This window comes from Mustela nigripes, chromosome 12 (assembly GCF_022355385.1).
Source record: "Mustela nigripes isolate SB6536 chromosome 12, MUSNIG.SB6536, whole genome shotgun sequence".
Classification (NCBI taxonomy): domain Eukaryota; kingdom Metazoa; phylum Chordata; class Mammalia; order Carnivora; family Mustelidae; genus Mustela; species Mustela nigripes.
The window spans coordinates 93,580,021-93,594,419 of record NC_081568.1 but is presented as its reverse complement, the minus strand read 5'-3'; the positions used below and the strand labels follow the sequence as shown (position 1 = coordinate 93,594,419).

At 35.4% G+C, this 14,399-nt stretch overlaps 1 protein-coding gene across 2 annotated transcripts in view; it reads left to right on the top strand.

Moving 5' to 3' along the window:
* The window catches only part of SGTB (small glutamine rich tetratricopeptide repeat co-chaperone beta), a 48,261-nt gene that overhangs the window by 11,706 nt on the left and 22,156 nt on the right, over window positions 1-14,399 (top strand). For both annotated transcript variants that reach the window (XM_059417981.1, XM_059417979.1), the window contains exons 4-5: window positions 2,819-2,888; window positions 8,649-8,748. In XM_059417981.1, the coding sequence (XP_059273964.1) occupies window positions 2,819-2,888; window positions 8,649-8,748 (170 nt within the window). The remainder of the gene's footprint in view (window positions 1-2,818; window positions 2,889-8,648; window positions 8,749-14,399) is intronic.

Sequence of the window (14,399 nt, the reverse complement as noted above, 5' to 3'; positions counted from 1 at the left end):
CATTCCTTAGCTCCTGTCACTGTTCACCTCATATTAAAGAGATCAGAATTTTTTTTTTTTACTTCTCAGGAGACTCAAATTGACTTTTGCGCTCTGTTTAAATAGGGCTCTGTTTTCTTTCTCTCTCACTGTTTCCCTATGATTATATTTAATTGTAAAAATTTTTTACTTACTATTTTTAGAATATAATTTCTTGGAATTGGCTGCATTGTGTATCTGCACAGTGTTATTTGTGGTATTAATTCTTTGTTATTCCTATTTAACAGCAGCAACTTCATCACATACATGTTTGTTAGGAGAGTACCTCAAAGAGAGTCTAAAACTTGCCTAAAGCAGCATCAAAATTGTTAAAATTAAAGAAATTATGTCTCTATTTCACCATAAAAAAGAGTGAGGTCTTGCCATTTGCAATAGCATAGATGGAACTAGAGGGTATTATGCTAAGCGAAACAAGTCAGAGAAAGATACCATATGATTTCACTCATATGTGGAATTTAAGAAACATGCAAACAGCAAAGGGTAAAAAAAAAAGAGAGCGAGTGAGAGACAAACCAAGAAACAGATTTCACTATAGAGAACAAACTGAGGGTTACTAAAGGGGTGGAAGGTGGGGGGGATGGGTGAAACAGGTGATGGGGATTAAAGAGGACACTTACGATGAGTACCAGGTAAAGTACGGAATTATTGAATCATTATATTGTACACCTGAAACTAAAATAATACTGTATGTTAACTAACTGGAATTAAAAACTTCAGAAAAAAAGAAATTATTCGTCTAAGTATCCTTGGTTGTTACATTGATCATTTTAGTTTTAGGAGTTAAGTTTCTATACTAAATGGATTCAGTCCTTTATATAAAGTAGATAACCCTCATCCCTACATTATGGCTGCTCAAATGTATTCAATGAATATAAGAATTAGTTTTTAAAAGATATAGAACTGTGGCAATTTCATTAAAATAATTCAGAAGGGGGCGCCTGGGTGGCTCAGTGGGTTAGGCTGCTGCCTTTGGATCAGGTCATGATCTCAGAGTCCTGGGATCGAGTCCCGCATCGGGCTCCCTGCTCAGCAGAGAGCCTGCTTCCCTCTCTCTCTCTGCCTGCCTCTCCATCTACTTGTGATTTCTCTCTGTCAAATAAATAAATAAAATCTTTAAAAAAAATAAATAAAATAATTCAGAAGGATTTAGAAGGCAGAGCAGATTAGAGTCCATTTATCAATATGCCATTTTTTGTGACTCGAAAAAGCCACTTTTCCCCCATGCATTAACTGCCCAGGCTTGTTAGAAGATGTGTCATAGAAGAAACCCTGATAGCAAGTACTGCGGTGCAGTCCTGTGTCCTTGAACTACATTTACATCCTATGACCGTAGTCAGTTTTAAGTAGTGACCTCTAGTTACAAGGATTCCCATTTTAACTCTATTTTTTATTCCATTTTATTCTGATACTTTATGCTTAGAAAAACTGATTAGTAGAGAAAGATTACAAAATATAAGAACAACTCATGTACTTGATGAATGATTTTATACTTGTGAAAATTTGTGTGTAATTAGGGAAGTATATTTGAACGTTGGAATTATCAAGTTCCTTGAAACTTTAGACAAGACAAAGAACCTGGTGGGTATATTCTAAATGTAGTACATAGGCACATTAGCTACAAATTATGTTTTCTTGAAAACTATAGCTTTACTCATGAACTTCAGAGTCAAGTATAAAAGCAGCACAATTTTAAAAAGATCTTTCAAAAATGGAAAATTGCATTATTTTCCTGGTGCCACTCAAGATATTTCTGCTTGTGCCTTTGGTTTGAACCCTATAAATGCAAAGGAGGTTTGAGGATGGTAGTAGCTACTGAAAACAGGAAATTTACATTGTTTTTTTATTTTATGATGAAATTAATATATGTCCACTGTTTTAAAAAATTCGGTCAACATGGAATGATATAAAGAAGAGACTGAAAATTTTACCTCCTTAGACCTTTCCTGTCTTTGTTTTTTAGCCTGTGTGCATGTATATGTGTGTGTGCACGTATTTAAGTAATAGGATCATATTATTAGTGCTCTTTTTGTAAACTGTGAATTTGACTTAGTGGGCTATCTCCTTAAATATTAAACGTGTTTCAAGATTTTCACTAATAAAAAAAAAAAAAAAGATTTTCACTAATATAAAAAAAAATTTCTTGAATATATTTCTCTTCCTATTCTTTGTATACTTGTTATCTATTTATTTTACCAGAATTTAATAGAATTTATTAGAAATTTCAGAAAAAAAAATCTTCACAACTATACCTAATATCTAATTTGGATAACAAAATATCCTGTTTTTATTTTTAAATATAATGAATTTATTTTCAGCAGCATGTTCATTTAAAACAACAAAGCATTTCCATTCACTAAAAAGGTATTTGTCAATAAAATACACAATAAACCTGTAGCATAAATGTAAATAGTCAGTTTATCTCCATTACCCACAGTATAATTTATTTTATGGTTATAGTATTTTAAGTATATTGGTTACTTATATTTGTTCTGCATGAAGTAGGATTTTTTGATCTAGGTAAAGCAAATAAAAAACTTTGATTCACAGTAGCCCATTATCTTCTAGAGAAAATTCTACATAGTCATTTTCCTAATAAAATTATGTGAGAGGACTATTCGCCTATTTCTTTCTAATCTTTTTATTTACAAGTTAAATTTCATCACATGTAATTGCAGATGAGTTACTGTAATGCAGGTTATTCATTATTATTTATGGTTCTGTGGGATGGCTCTTTTTTATGTAGCTAAATGGAAATACATTGATTTTTATTTAATTTCAGAATGACGTTTTGCCTCTCTCAAACTCAGTGCCTGAAGATGTGGGAAAAGCTGACCAATTAAAAGATGAAGGTGAGAATTTCATAAAGAAATTACTTATTTAGTAAAACTTTCTGAAACTCTGGAGAAAATGACTTTGCCTGGATTGTCATGAGGCCACATGGTATTTGTGAAACAGAAATAAATGTGATGGGGAAAAAACCTAGAAACATAGAATGGCTTGTGAGCAATATAGTTGTGTCTTGTTCCAAGAGAAGCAGATCTGATGTGAATAAGACCTGGAAAACAAGTCACTTAAAGGAGATTACTTATAACTGAATTTGCTATGTGTACTCCAGCATACCAAATTCTTTTTTATGTTTAAAGAGATGAAAATAATTTTCAGTATTATTTTAACTCTTGTATATATTTACTGTTTTCTAATTCTTTGAAATTTGTTAATGCATGTATATGGCATGTAAGTATTAGCTAGCACATTTAGTTACTATATTACTACATCTTCTAATAGTGGCTCTTGAAACATTCTTGGTGCTAATAAGTCACTGTTGAGGATCTGTGTTCAATTTTTCTGTCATGTCATTTATGTTAAGCTATAGAGGAGAGTCAGGTCAGACATACAAGAGTTGTACTAAGAAGCTGGAGGGAAGTTTTGATATTAGCAGTGAATGAGAGCCAAGAAATTCCATGTCCTATAGGCAGAGAGTTTTAGGGATTATGCCATGTTCTGAAGCTATACAATATTGATTCAGAACCATTTTTCTGTACTTTTCCTTACACCGAAAAAGGGTGTTTACTTATAAAAAAAAAAACAAACAAAAAACCCAACAGTTGATGTCTAAAATGGTAGATATGGAAGTTTTTCCTATTCCTTGGGCCTTATCTTCTCTATTAAATTTATAAATACATACATATATCATTGTTTTTAATGGCCACATAGTGTTCCATGGTACTGTAAGACCATGATTTACTTACCTAGATGGATAATTTTGTAATCCTAAATAACATTATCTTAATGTCTTTGTCTGCATTTTTACTACTTTGATTATTGTCATAGGATTACATTATAAAGTTCTGTATTTCCAACAAATACACAGCTTTCGATTTTCCATTTCCTATTTTCTCTAAGAAATGGTAGTACTACAGTGACTTAAAATTTTAGAATGATGTCTTTCATACATTACATGTAAAAGTAAGCAACAACCAAGGGGTACCTAGATGGCTCAGTCAGTTAAGCCTTTGGCTCAGATCATGATCCTGGGGTCCTGAGAGTGAGCTCCAAGTCGGGTTCCCTGCTCAGTGGAGAGTCTGCTTGTACCTTCCCCCCTGCAGGGCCCCCTGCCCCTGCTCTCTCTCTCTCTCAAATAAATAAATAAAATCTTTAATAAAAAATTAAGCAACAACCAGATCCTTGTTGTCATTTGAATCAAGAGTACTCCCCCACCAAGAATTTCAATTTAGGCTATCCAGATAGAAATGCATTTTCCATATATTTAGTTTCTAATTTTAACAATTTAATCTGTTGTGTTTTTTTTTTTCTTGCTCAGAGTTTTATAGTATCTGAGCTCAATGAGGATGATATTGAATAGATGGCAAATTGAAATTTAATTTTTGTCCATCATGTTTACTCCCTCTGCAGGAGATTGTGTTCCCCACACAGTTTGCTATGATGTAGTGAATGTTGGTAAGAGGAGGATTAGGAGTCATTTACTGTTCCAGCATGGGTAACTGAACTGCTCTTGCTTTCGCCTTTAACCAAAAGCTTTTATTCTTTGTTTTTCTTAAGACCTATCATATCTAAGACACATTACACACAAAGTTAAAGCAATTTTATTTTATTCTATTGAGTGTACCGGGGGGAGGGGGAGGGAAGAGGAGGGAGGTGAGAAGGAGATGAGAGGGAAGGGCAGAGGGAGAGAGAGAATCTCAAGCAGACTCCACGCCCAGTGCAGAGCCCCACAAGGCCATTGTAGACTGTCAAGTGTAAGATTATTCGGGGCTGTGTGTTATACTTAACTGTGTTAATCAAGGCTTCTAGTCCGCTAGTACCTTCCTGAAAGGTTGCTTTCAAATATTTCTGTGTTTGTTTTCTGAAAAGCTACAGTAAGCTCAGAAAAAACCAAGATGGTTTCATTTCTGTCATTTCCTCACACATCACAAAAGTCTAGGCATATCTTACAGGTCATCTTCATAATTAAAGGAGATAATTTTATAGGAGAGGACCACGAAAGCATAAATTGCTATAAAATGTTCATTTATATTTATCTTTACAAATTTCTTCATCTGTGTCCTGCATATTTGTACGTTAGATGTTTTGTAACTTTAGGCTTACTGCTACTATATGTAAATTTATATATACATATAGTATGTAGACATTTGATGGGGTGGTGGTTTACAGGAAAAGACATACAAAAGATTTTATTAATATTAATAATAATGATAATAACAGTGCCACCCTGCTAGTGAATGATCTGTCACAACTGCTAACTCAGGAAAGAATGGGTGAGCCCTGGTGCTGTTGGGGCCACCTGCTCCGTCCTTAGGAACCCCAAAGGGACTGGACAGTCAGAGGCACAGCTCCTGGCTGGTTTTGCCAACACTGTCAGGAACAAACTCAGATACTCTCTTGTGGGAGTAGCCAATAACTCAAGAGAGGAGGGTTTGGAAAAGAGAAAGGTGGAATTTATTTCTGGTACCAGCTGCCGAGGGAGGTGGCAGCTCAAGCCTTAACAACCCACCTATCTGCCAGCAAGGTGGACCCCTGGAGTTTTGCAGGAGAGGTTTAGGGGAGTAGGTGCCAGAGAGCAAGCAGGGAGCACATGATCACGGCTGCGGTTTAGTATGTTTTCAGCATGTGATCATGGACAGGGAAGGGACCTAGGGTTGTGGTCTTCTAGGCATTCTCTTACTATCAGTGCTTTTCTGGCCTGGCAGTGGGAATGTTCTGGTCATTGCCCAACACCTTCATCGTTGCCTCAAGATAATGTGGTAAGAAATAAGCACAGTGGATTTTAGTTAGAGCATGAGTTAAGTGGTCGTGTCTATTTCTGGTTTTAATTTTTGGGGTCACTGTGGTACCAGAGGACTCCCTAAGAACCCAAGATGAAAAGGCCCAAGAGCAAAAAGAAAATCCACATAACCCAGAAAATTCCTTTGCACAGGAGAAACAAACCTATTTAAGTACCTAGGCTCATGTAGTTAATATTATCTTGCTCTGTCATAAAAACTATGTAATCCTCTTAGCTTCCTTAGAGGTTTTATAGTTGTTACTTTTGGGGGGTGGGGATCTAAATTAATTTTTTTTAAACAGCTTTATTGAGGGTTGCCTTGGTAGTACAGTTGGTTGAGCATCCAAATCTTTGTTTCGGCTCAGGTCATGATCTTAGGGTCTTGGGATCAAGCCCTGCCTTAGCTCTGCTTTCAGGGCGGGGGGAGTCTTCTTGAGATTCTCTCTCCCTCTGTGTGTCCCTCCTCCCACTTGCTCTTTCTCTATCTGAAATAAATAATTCTAAAAACAAACAAACAAAACCCATCAGCTTTATTGAGCTATGATTTGCATACCATACAGTTTACTCCTTTAAAGTGTACAGATTTGGGCGCCTGGGTGACTCAGTCAGTTAAGCGACTGCCTTCAGCTTAGGTCATCCCGGAGTCCTGGGATAGAGTCCCATATTGGGCTCCCAACTCCACGGGGAGTCTGCTTCTCCCTCTCACCTCCTCCTTGCTCATGCTCTCTCTCACTGTCTCTCTCTCAAATAAATAAATAAAATCTTTAAAATAAATAAATAAGGGGTGCCTGGGTGGCTCAGTGGGTTAAAGCCTCTGCCTTCGGCTCAGGTCATGATCCCAGAGTCCTGGGATCGAGCCCCACATCGGGCTCTCTGCTCTGTGGGGAGCCTGCTTCCTCCTCTCTCTCTCTGCCTGCCTCTCTGCCTACTTGTGATCTCTGTCTGTCAAATGAATAAATGAAATCTTAAAAATAAATAAATAAATAAATAAAGTGTACAGATTCATTGGTTTTGTAGTATAGTCGTGGAGCTGTGCAACCATTACCACAATTATAGAACATTTTTATTACCCTAGGAAGAAACCATGTAGCTATTAGTGGAATCCCTGTTTTTGTTTGTGTTTGTTTTTTTAAGAGAGTGCATGTGTACCTGTGTAGGCGTGAGTTGGGGCGGAGGGAGAGAGAGAGAAAATTCTAAGTAGTCTCCATGCTCAGTGCAGAGCCCCATGTGGAACTCGATCCCACATCCTGAGATCATGACCTAAGTGGAGATTGAGTCAGATGACCCACCCAGGTGTCTCTAATAGTCACTCCTTATATGCATTTCTGATTCTTAATGTGCAGTAACTTTTCACATGATTTTATTTATTTATTTATTTGAGATGTGGGGAGGGGCAGAGAAAGAATTTTAGGCATTGAGCCTGATGCAGGGGCTCGATTTCAATCTCCATCTCATAGCCTGAGATAGTGACCTGAGCCAAAATCAAGAGTCAAACTTAACAGATGGAGCCTCCCAGATGCCCTACTTTTGCATGATTTTAGATGCTTTTGTCTACCTGTGTTTCCTTTAATCTTCCTGTTCCTGTTCCTTGTAAAGTTGTACTGTCCTCGTCCTATGAAGTAGCTAATGATCTGTTAAAAGACCAAGCTAATAGGAGAACTTCTGGTTTATTGGAATTTGGAAGGAATAATACAGACCTTTGTGATGTAAATCTTTCCTCTTATCCAGTGTTTTAAAATTTAGATTTTGAACAGAGGTTATTAATCAGTGAGCAGGACACATTCCATTTCAGGGAATACAGAAGATAGCCACAGGAAATCCCTTATTTTACTGGCTGGTTGTTACCCCGCTAAATTATTTCCAGATGTATCTGCAGAGGCCCTTCTTGGAAATTAGTACCTGTGGGGTAGCCCTGGTACCTGAAATTCTGTCTTTGTAGAAATTCATGTCCACCTATCCCCTTTTAAAAATTTATCTCTGGAAAGGGTAGTGCATAAAAATATTATCTGCCAATAACTTATTAACATGATTAATTTTACCAGTTTACCCACACAGCAGAGTTCTGAGGGCTTGACTGTTTAGCAGGTGTGTGTTTTGACAGGGAGGACTGGAAGAGGGATCCAGATTGAGATGATGATTGAGAAGGGTGTTGTATCTGGAATGGGGTGGGCAGCTCTAAAAAGAAGAGAGAGATGAAGATAAGGAAGGTAAGAAGAGATTAGATTTCGCCTAGATATTCATAATTACTGCATTAACTCACTGAAGCCCAGATTTCATAAGGTATGCAAACATTAGTTGTTTTACGACTTTGCATTGTTAGGATCATTCAAACACACTGATGACTGAGGAGTATCAACTGTATAGTACAATATAACTTTTACCCCTTAGTGCCATTGAAAAAACATGTTGAGGGGGCGTCTCTTGGCTCAGTTGGTAGAACATATGGCTTTTTTTTTTTTAAGAGTTTATTTATTTATTTGATTGAGAGAGAGAGAGAGATCACAAGTAGGCAGAGAGAGAATGGGAAGCAGGCTCCCCGCTGAGTAGAGATGTGGGGCTCAATGCCAGGAACCTGAGATCATGACCTGGGGTGAAGGCAGAGGCTTAACACACTGAGTCACCCAGGTGCCCCAAACATGTGGCTCTTGATCTTGGGAGCCTGAGTTTTCAAGTCCCACATCGTGGGCAGAGTTTACATAAAAAATAAAAAAAAGAAAAATCATCTTGTTGACCTTCATATTATTGTAGTTCCTGTGATTCAGATTTATCTTTCAGACTTTCTATTTTTTGTGTATATTGTAGTTACTGTACATATTGATTATTTCAGGCAATAACCACATGAAAGAGGAAAATTATGCTGCTGCCGTGGATTGTTACACACAGGCAATAGACCTGGATCCAAATAATGCGGTTTATTATTGCAACAGGTAAACTAGCACTATTGTGGCAGGCTTGAAGTCCTTAATCTGTCATTTACATTAATACCTCTGAAGGAGAACTGTAAAGTTCATTTTGAAAATTTTGAAAGTTCAGAAATGTATAAAGAAGGAAAAATAAAACCTCATAAAATTACTGCTTAGAGCTAATCACTGTTACTCACCTTTTGTCATATTTTGTTTAATGTGAGTATAATCAATTTCTGATTCATTGGTATTCAGTAGCCATGTCATAAACATGTCCTTAATATGTTGAAACTCTTCATAAACACTATATAAATGGATATAAATTAGTCTATTTTTACCTCTTCATTTTTTTCATATTTCCAGTACCTATCATTGTGGCTGGCAAAAAGCACTCATTTTTTTTTTTTTATAAATGGATAAGTGTACCTTAATTTATTTTATTTTATTATTATTTTTTTTAATGTACCTTAATTTTACATAACTGCTGACCTACTGGATAACTTTGAGGTTGTTCATTTTTCTTCAATGTGATGAAGCTGTAGTGAGCAACTTTATTGCTCAAATTATTTTCTGAAATTTAGGTATTCTGGACTTTGGATTTTATCCTTGGATCTGCTTTCATTGGGTTTAACAGGAATTGGTTAATATTGTTGATGCTAATTGCAAATTTGTTCAAATTTGTTTGAAAAATTTGGCAAACTGATTTCCTTCCCTAGGAGTATGTGAGTGTATCTGTTTTTGCCATATCCTTTTCAGCACTAAGTACCTGAGTTATCATTTATTGTTGTTAATTTAATATTACTTTTATTTTAATAGTAATTGTTTGAATTTATATTTACTTACTGGTGAGGTTGGACATTTTTCAGATGTTGGGCATTTGTGGGTTTTTTCTTTAAATTCTCTTTGTACCTGTGCCAGGCTTTAGCCTGTTTGACCTCATAGTTCTTTTTTCCCTTTTCTGCCCTTTTTGACAGAGGGTCTGGCCTTTATAGGTTGCATTTCCCAGGCTCCTTTGTCACCTGGGTATTGTCTGGGGTCAGCCACAGAGGGTACTGGCAGGAGATTGGAGGGTAGAGGAGGAGAGAAGTTGGGGTATTCCTTCCTCTCTTTTTACAACAGGGTGTTTATCCAGCAGGGGCTGCTTCCCATTCTTATCTCCAGACCCCACCCAACACACCTGCTATGGGTCCAGCTTCTGTCAGGTGATGTTGGGTTTTGGACTCTGCACTTTGTCCTCTGTCTTAGGGATGGTAATGGCTTCCTCTTGTTCCTCATCTCTGGGTTGCTGCACAATGATGCCTATTGGCATCTCAGCTCTTCTCTTAACTATGTAGTGAAGTCCCTGAGCTAAATTAATCTGTTTTATATGTTAAAGTTCCAGTAGTACTTCTGCAGTGATAGAAATGTTCTGTTTCTGCCTTCTTCAATACAGTAACCACTAGCCAGAGTAGCTTTTGACCATTTGCAGTATAGCTAGTGCAGTTGAGAAAGTAAATTTTTAGTGTTTAATCGATTGAAGAGCAATTTAAATTAATTGAATTGCAATAGCCACATGTAGCTTGTGGCTGCTGTCCTGTATGGCATAGCTGTATATTAAAGATATAATCCATTTGTCCTAATTGCACAGCTTTTTGTCTTTTGATGTTTTTATATGTAAAACTTTTAAGTATTGGTGTAAGCAAGTTTGTTTTTCCTTTCTTTTGAATATTCTTCTGATGCTTTTAAGCTTAAATCTCTCCCCATTTGTGGACTTGACAAATAACTTTTCTTATTTTTCCTTCATATTTATTTATTTATTTAAAAGATTTTATCTATCTATTTATTTATTTATTTGACAAAGAGAGAGAGACAGTGAGAGAGGGAACACAAGCAGGAGCAGGTGGGAGAGAGAGAAGCAGGCTTCCCGCTGAGCAGGGAGCCTGATGCAAGGCTCTATCCAGGACCCTGGGACCGTCACTGGACCTGAAGGCAGACGCCCAATGACTGAGCCACCCAGGTGGCCCTTTCCCTTCACATTTAAATTTTCTCATTGCAAGTGTGTTTTGGTGAATGTTATCTAGAACTTTTCATGACAGAATATAAAAATTGCCTTATATTATATATATATATTATATTATATATTATATAGTAAGTTCTTAAATTTGGGAGAGATTATCTTTTATTGAGGTTACCATATCATGTTTAGGTATTCATACCCTTGTGAGGTCATCCCTTCTCCCTTGCCTTTTCTTTTCTTTTTTAAAAAATTATTTTGTCTTAATATATAATGTATTACTTGTACCCCTTGGTACAGGTCTGTCAGTCATCAGTCTTAGACACTTCACAGCACTCACCATCTGCACATACCCTCCCCGATGTCCATGACCCAGCCACCCTCTCCCCGGCCTTTTCTTTAGAAAAATCTTCCTTGTGTTGACACTGAATTTGTTTTCCCAAAACCCCTGTAGCTAATCTCAGTTGGCAGTTCTTATTTTTATTCTTGAGGGCAATTACAGAATGATCCTTCTTTTTCATAATAGTACCTTACACTTTGAAGTTTGTTACTCTGTTCACTTGAGTTCTTTTCTCCACATTATATTTTCGCAGCTTCCTCAGTTACACCTCAGATAATACAGTTTTATGTTCTGCACTTTTGCTCTAAATTTGTTCTAGTTTATCTGTATGTGTAGTTCCTAGGAATTTACATGGAATTTCTGGAATTTGCCTAACCACAACAGTCTCATAGGGCTCTCATTTAACCTACTTCTAGATAACATAGTTATATATTTGCATTTTGTAGCATTATTTATTAAATTCATATTTTGCTTTTGGCTTATTAAAGTGTTTCTCTGTTTCACACATTCTCTTTATTTTGTCATTCAATCGTATTTTCGTTTGACAAATTCTTGCCAAACACCTGCTATTTATTTACCAGTGCTGTCAGTGGAGGTATAGTTGGTTTTCTGTACTCAAATGCAGAATCTTTTATTTTATCCCTATAGATTTTTATCTTGTTATAGACTCTTATGTGTATGATCCTTAGTCTTTGGATAATTTGTAAAGTAACGTATTTGCTTTTGCTCCTAGTTTCATGTCATCCGTAAACTTAAGAATGCCATATATTATGTCAGTTAAGAAGTCAACTAACAGAGAAATCACAGGGAAGAGGTTAAGAGCAGGGGTTCTGACCCAGACTCTTTTGAATTCTGATTTCTGGCTCTGACACTTACTACGTGTGTGACCTTGAGCAAATTACCTACCATATGCATGCCTTAGTTTCCCCATTAGCAAAATATGGATAATAGTATCTACCCCATAGGACTTTTGTAGAGATTAAATAGTTAATACATATGAAGTACTAGGAAGCTATCTAGTAAAGAGTGTTTTACACAACAGTATTATTATTGTGTAATAATACTATATAATTGTATGTTATAATTATATATCATTAATTATATACTATATTAACTAAATATTATTTATTATATCAATAACTATGTTATAATATATTTAATATTATCATTATTATTTATGCAATCTGAGTTTTTTTGCTTTGATCAGAATATGAAGAAAGACCCAAATTTATTGGGGTCCAAATATGTTGTCGTTGTCTTTCTCTGATTTACTAGTCTGGTAGTAGGCCTGTTAAAATAAGAAAGGAAATTATGTTAGACTGGAGTTGCTCTGAATGAATCTATGTTATTTATCTTCTTTTTTTGGGTAGGGGGAAGGTCCTCTTAAATTTTTTGAAAGACTTTGAACTTGAAAGAACTTTACAGTAAATATTTTTATATTCAGCCACACCAAGATTTTTACCTTTAATATTTTACTACATTTGCTGTGTCACATGTTTATTTACCTATTTGTACCCCCTCTGTTCATTAGTCTGTCTTATTTTGGATGCATTTCAAGCTAAATTGCACCCATCAGTACACTGTCCCCCCTAAATACTTTATCATGCATGTCATTAATAGAGTTCTGTATTTTGTATTTTTTTCCTTTGAGGTAAAATATACAAGTCATAACATACACAAATCTTAACTGCACTTTGCCTGAGTTTTGACAAATGCATACAGTTGTGTAACACAAAACCCCCTATCTAGCTACTGAAAATTATGCATGCCCCTTCAGAGTCAGTTGCCTAAAAGACCAGAGGCAGCCACTGTTCTGTTTTGTTTTATTTACTTACTACAGATTAGATTTGTTTCTTTGAGAGTTCCACATAAAAGAAATTGTACCATATATACTTTTAGGTATGTGACTGTTTTTGCTTAGGTTGAAGGTTTTGAGATTTACTGTGTTGTTGCTTGTCTCATTGGTTCTTGTTTTTAAGGCATTTTCTACTGTTGGCATGTACACAGTTCACCGAGACGTTTTCCTATTTATGGTCACCTGGGTGCTTTTGGTTTTTTGTTTGTTTTGTATTTTGTCCAGAATTTATAGTTATTATTTGTGGAAGATCCTTGTGGATCCAAAAGGAAGTTAGTTGTCCATACTAGAAATCTACATTTCCTTTACCAAAAAATCCCTTTATTGATGTGTCCTAATAATCTAGCCCAGAAAAATTAAAAATCCATATACTTTGTGCAAAATGAACTTTGCAAGCTGTGTGTTTTATTCTCTGTCATCAGATGACAGAGATATGTTTTAATTTATATGTTTTAATTTAATTTATGTTTTAATTTAACATGAAAATTTTAAATTTAACATGAAATATTTGAAAAAAAATTTAATAGTATCACTAAATGTTATGAACAGATATAGATGTTATCAGAAAATTGCTTGTTTATAGACCACAGTAAGCCATACACTTTTAACTGTGAATATGGTAAATTGCAGCCTAAATAAATCATTTACTTCAGATGAGATTAGGGTTCATGAATAGTCTTATGTTTACTAGTACTGGATTAAAAGAGATTCTTGTGCTTGCTTTTCATTTAGCTGTCATTAAGTTGAAATCAATAATCATGCTCATCTTTTTCATTTAAATAGTATTTTTTTCCTGAGGATTTCAGTAATAGAGCAAGCAATTTAGTATTAAATAATTAGAAAACTTTATTTATATATTTAATACAAATATTGAAAAGAGGTTAAAAAAAATTTTAGACCCCAGTAAAGTTGTAGATATCTCAATAGTTTTGCCAACTACCCCTTGCATTTTTCTTAGCCAGCTGGCTGCCAAGAATTAGAAGCCCAGAATAGTAGATCTAAATATTTCTTTGGATATTCATTTTCACAGTTTTATTCCTATTCAAAATATTGTTCATATATTAAACTTGCTAGCATGAAATGTAGTTTTCTTTTTATAGAAGTGACTTTCTTATATGTTAGAAAATAATCACTTGGCATATTTCTTAACCATGAGACTTTCTCGTCTAGTTTATCTTCTGTTTTAGCTTTTAGGATACTAAGGATGCTTTAGGTTCAGCTTAGGTACCAGGAGAACCTGAGTCCCTTCTTGAAAACCCATTATTTATTTTTTCTTTTTTTCTCTACTCCCAGCACTCACTGATCATGATATATATATCATTTATGTCAGTTTATCATATGTTGTGCCTTATTTTATTTTCACACTTGTTTTTTTTTTTTTTTTTTTAATTTTTGATAAACATATATTTTTATCCCCAGGGGTACAGGTCTGTGAATCAACAGGTTTACACACTTCACAGCACTCACCAAATCACATACCCTCCCCA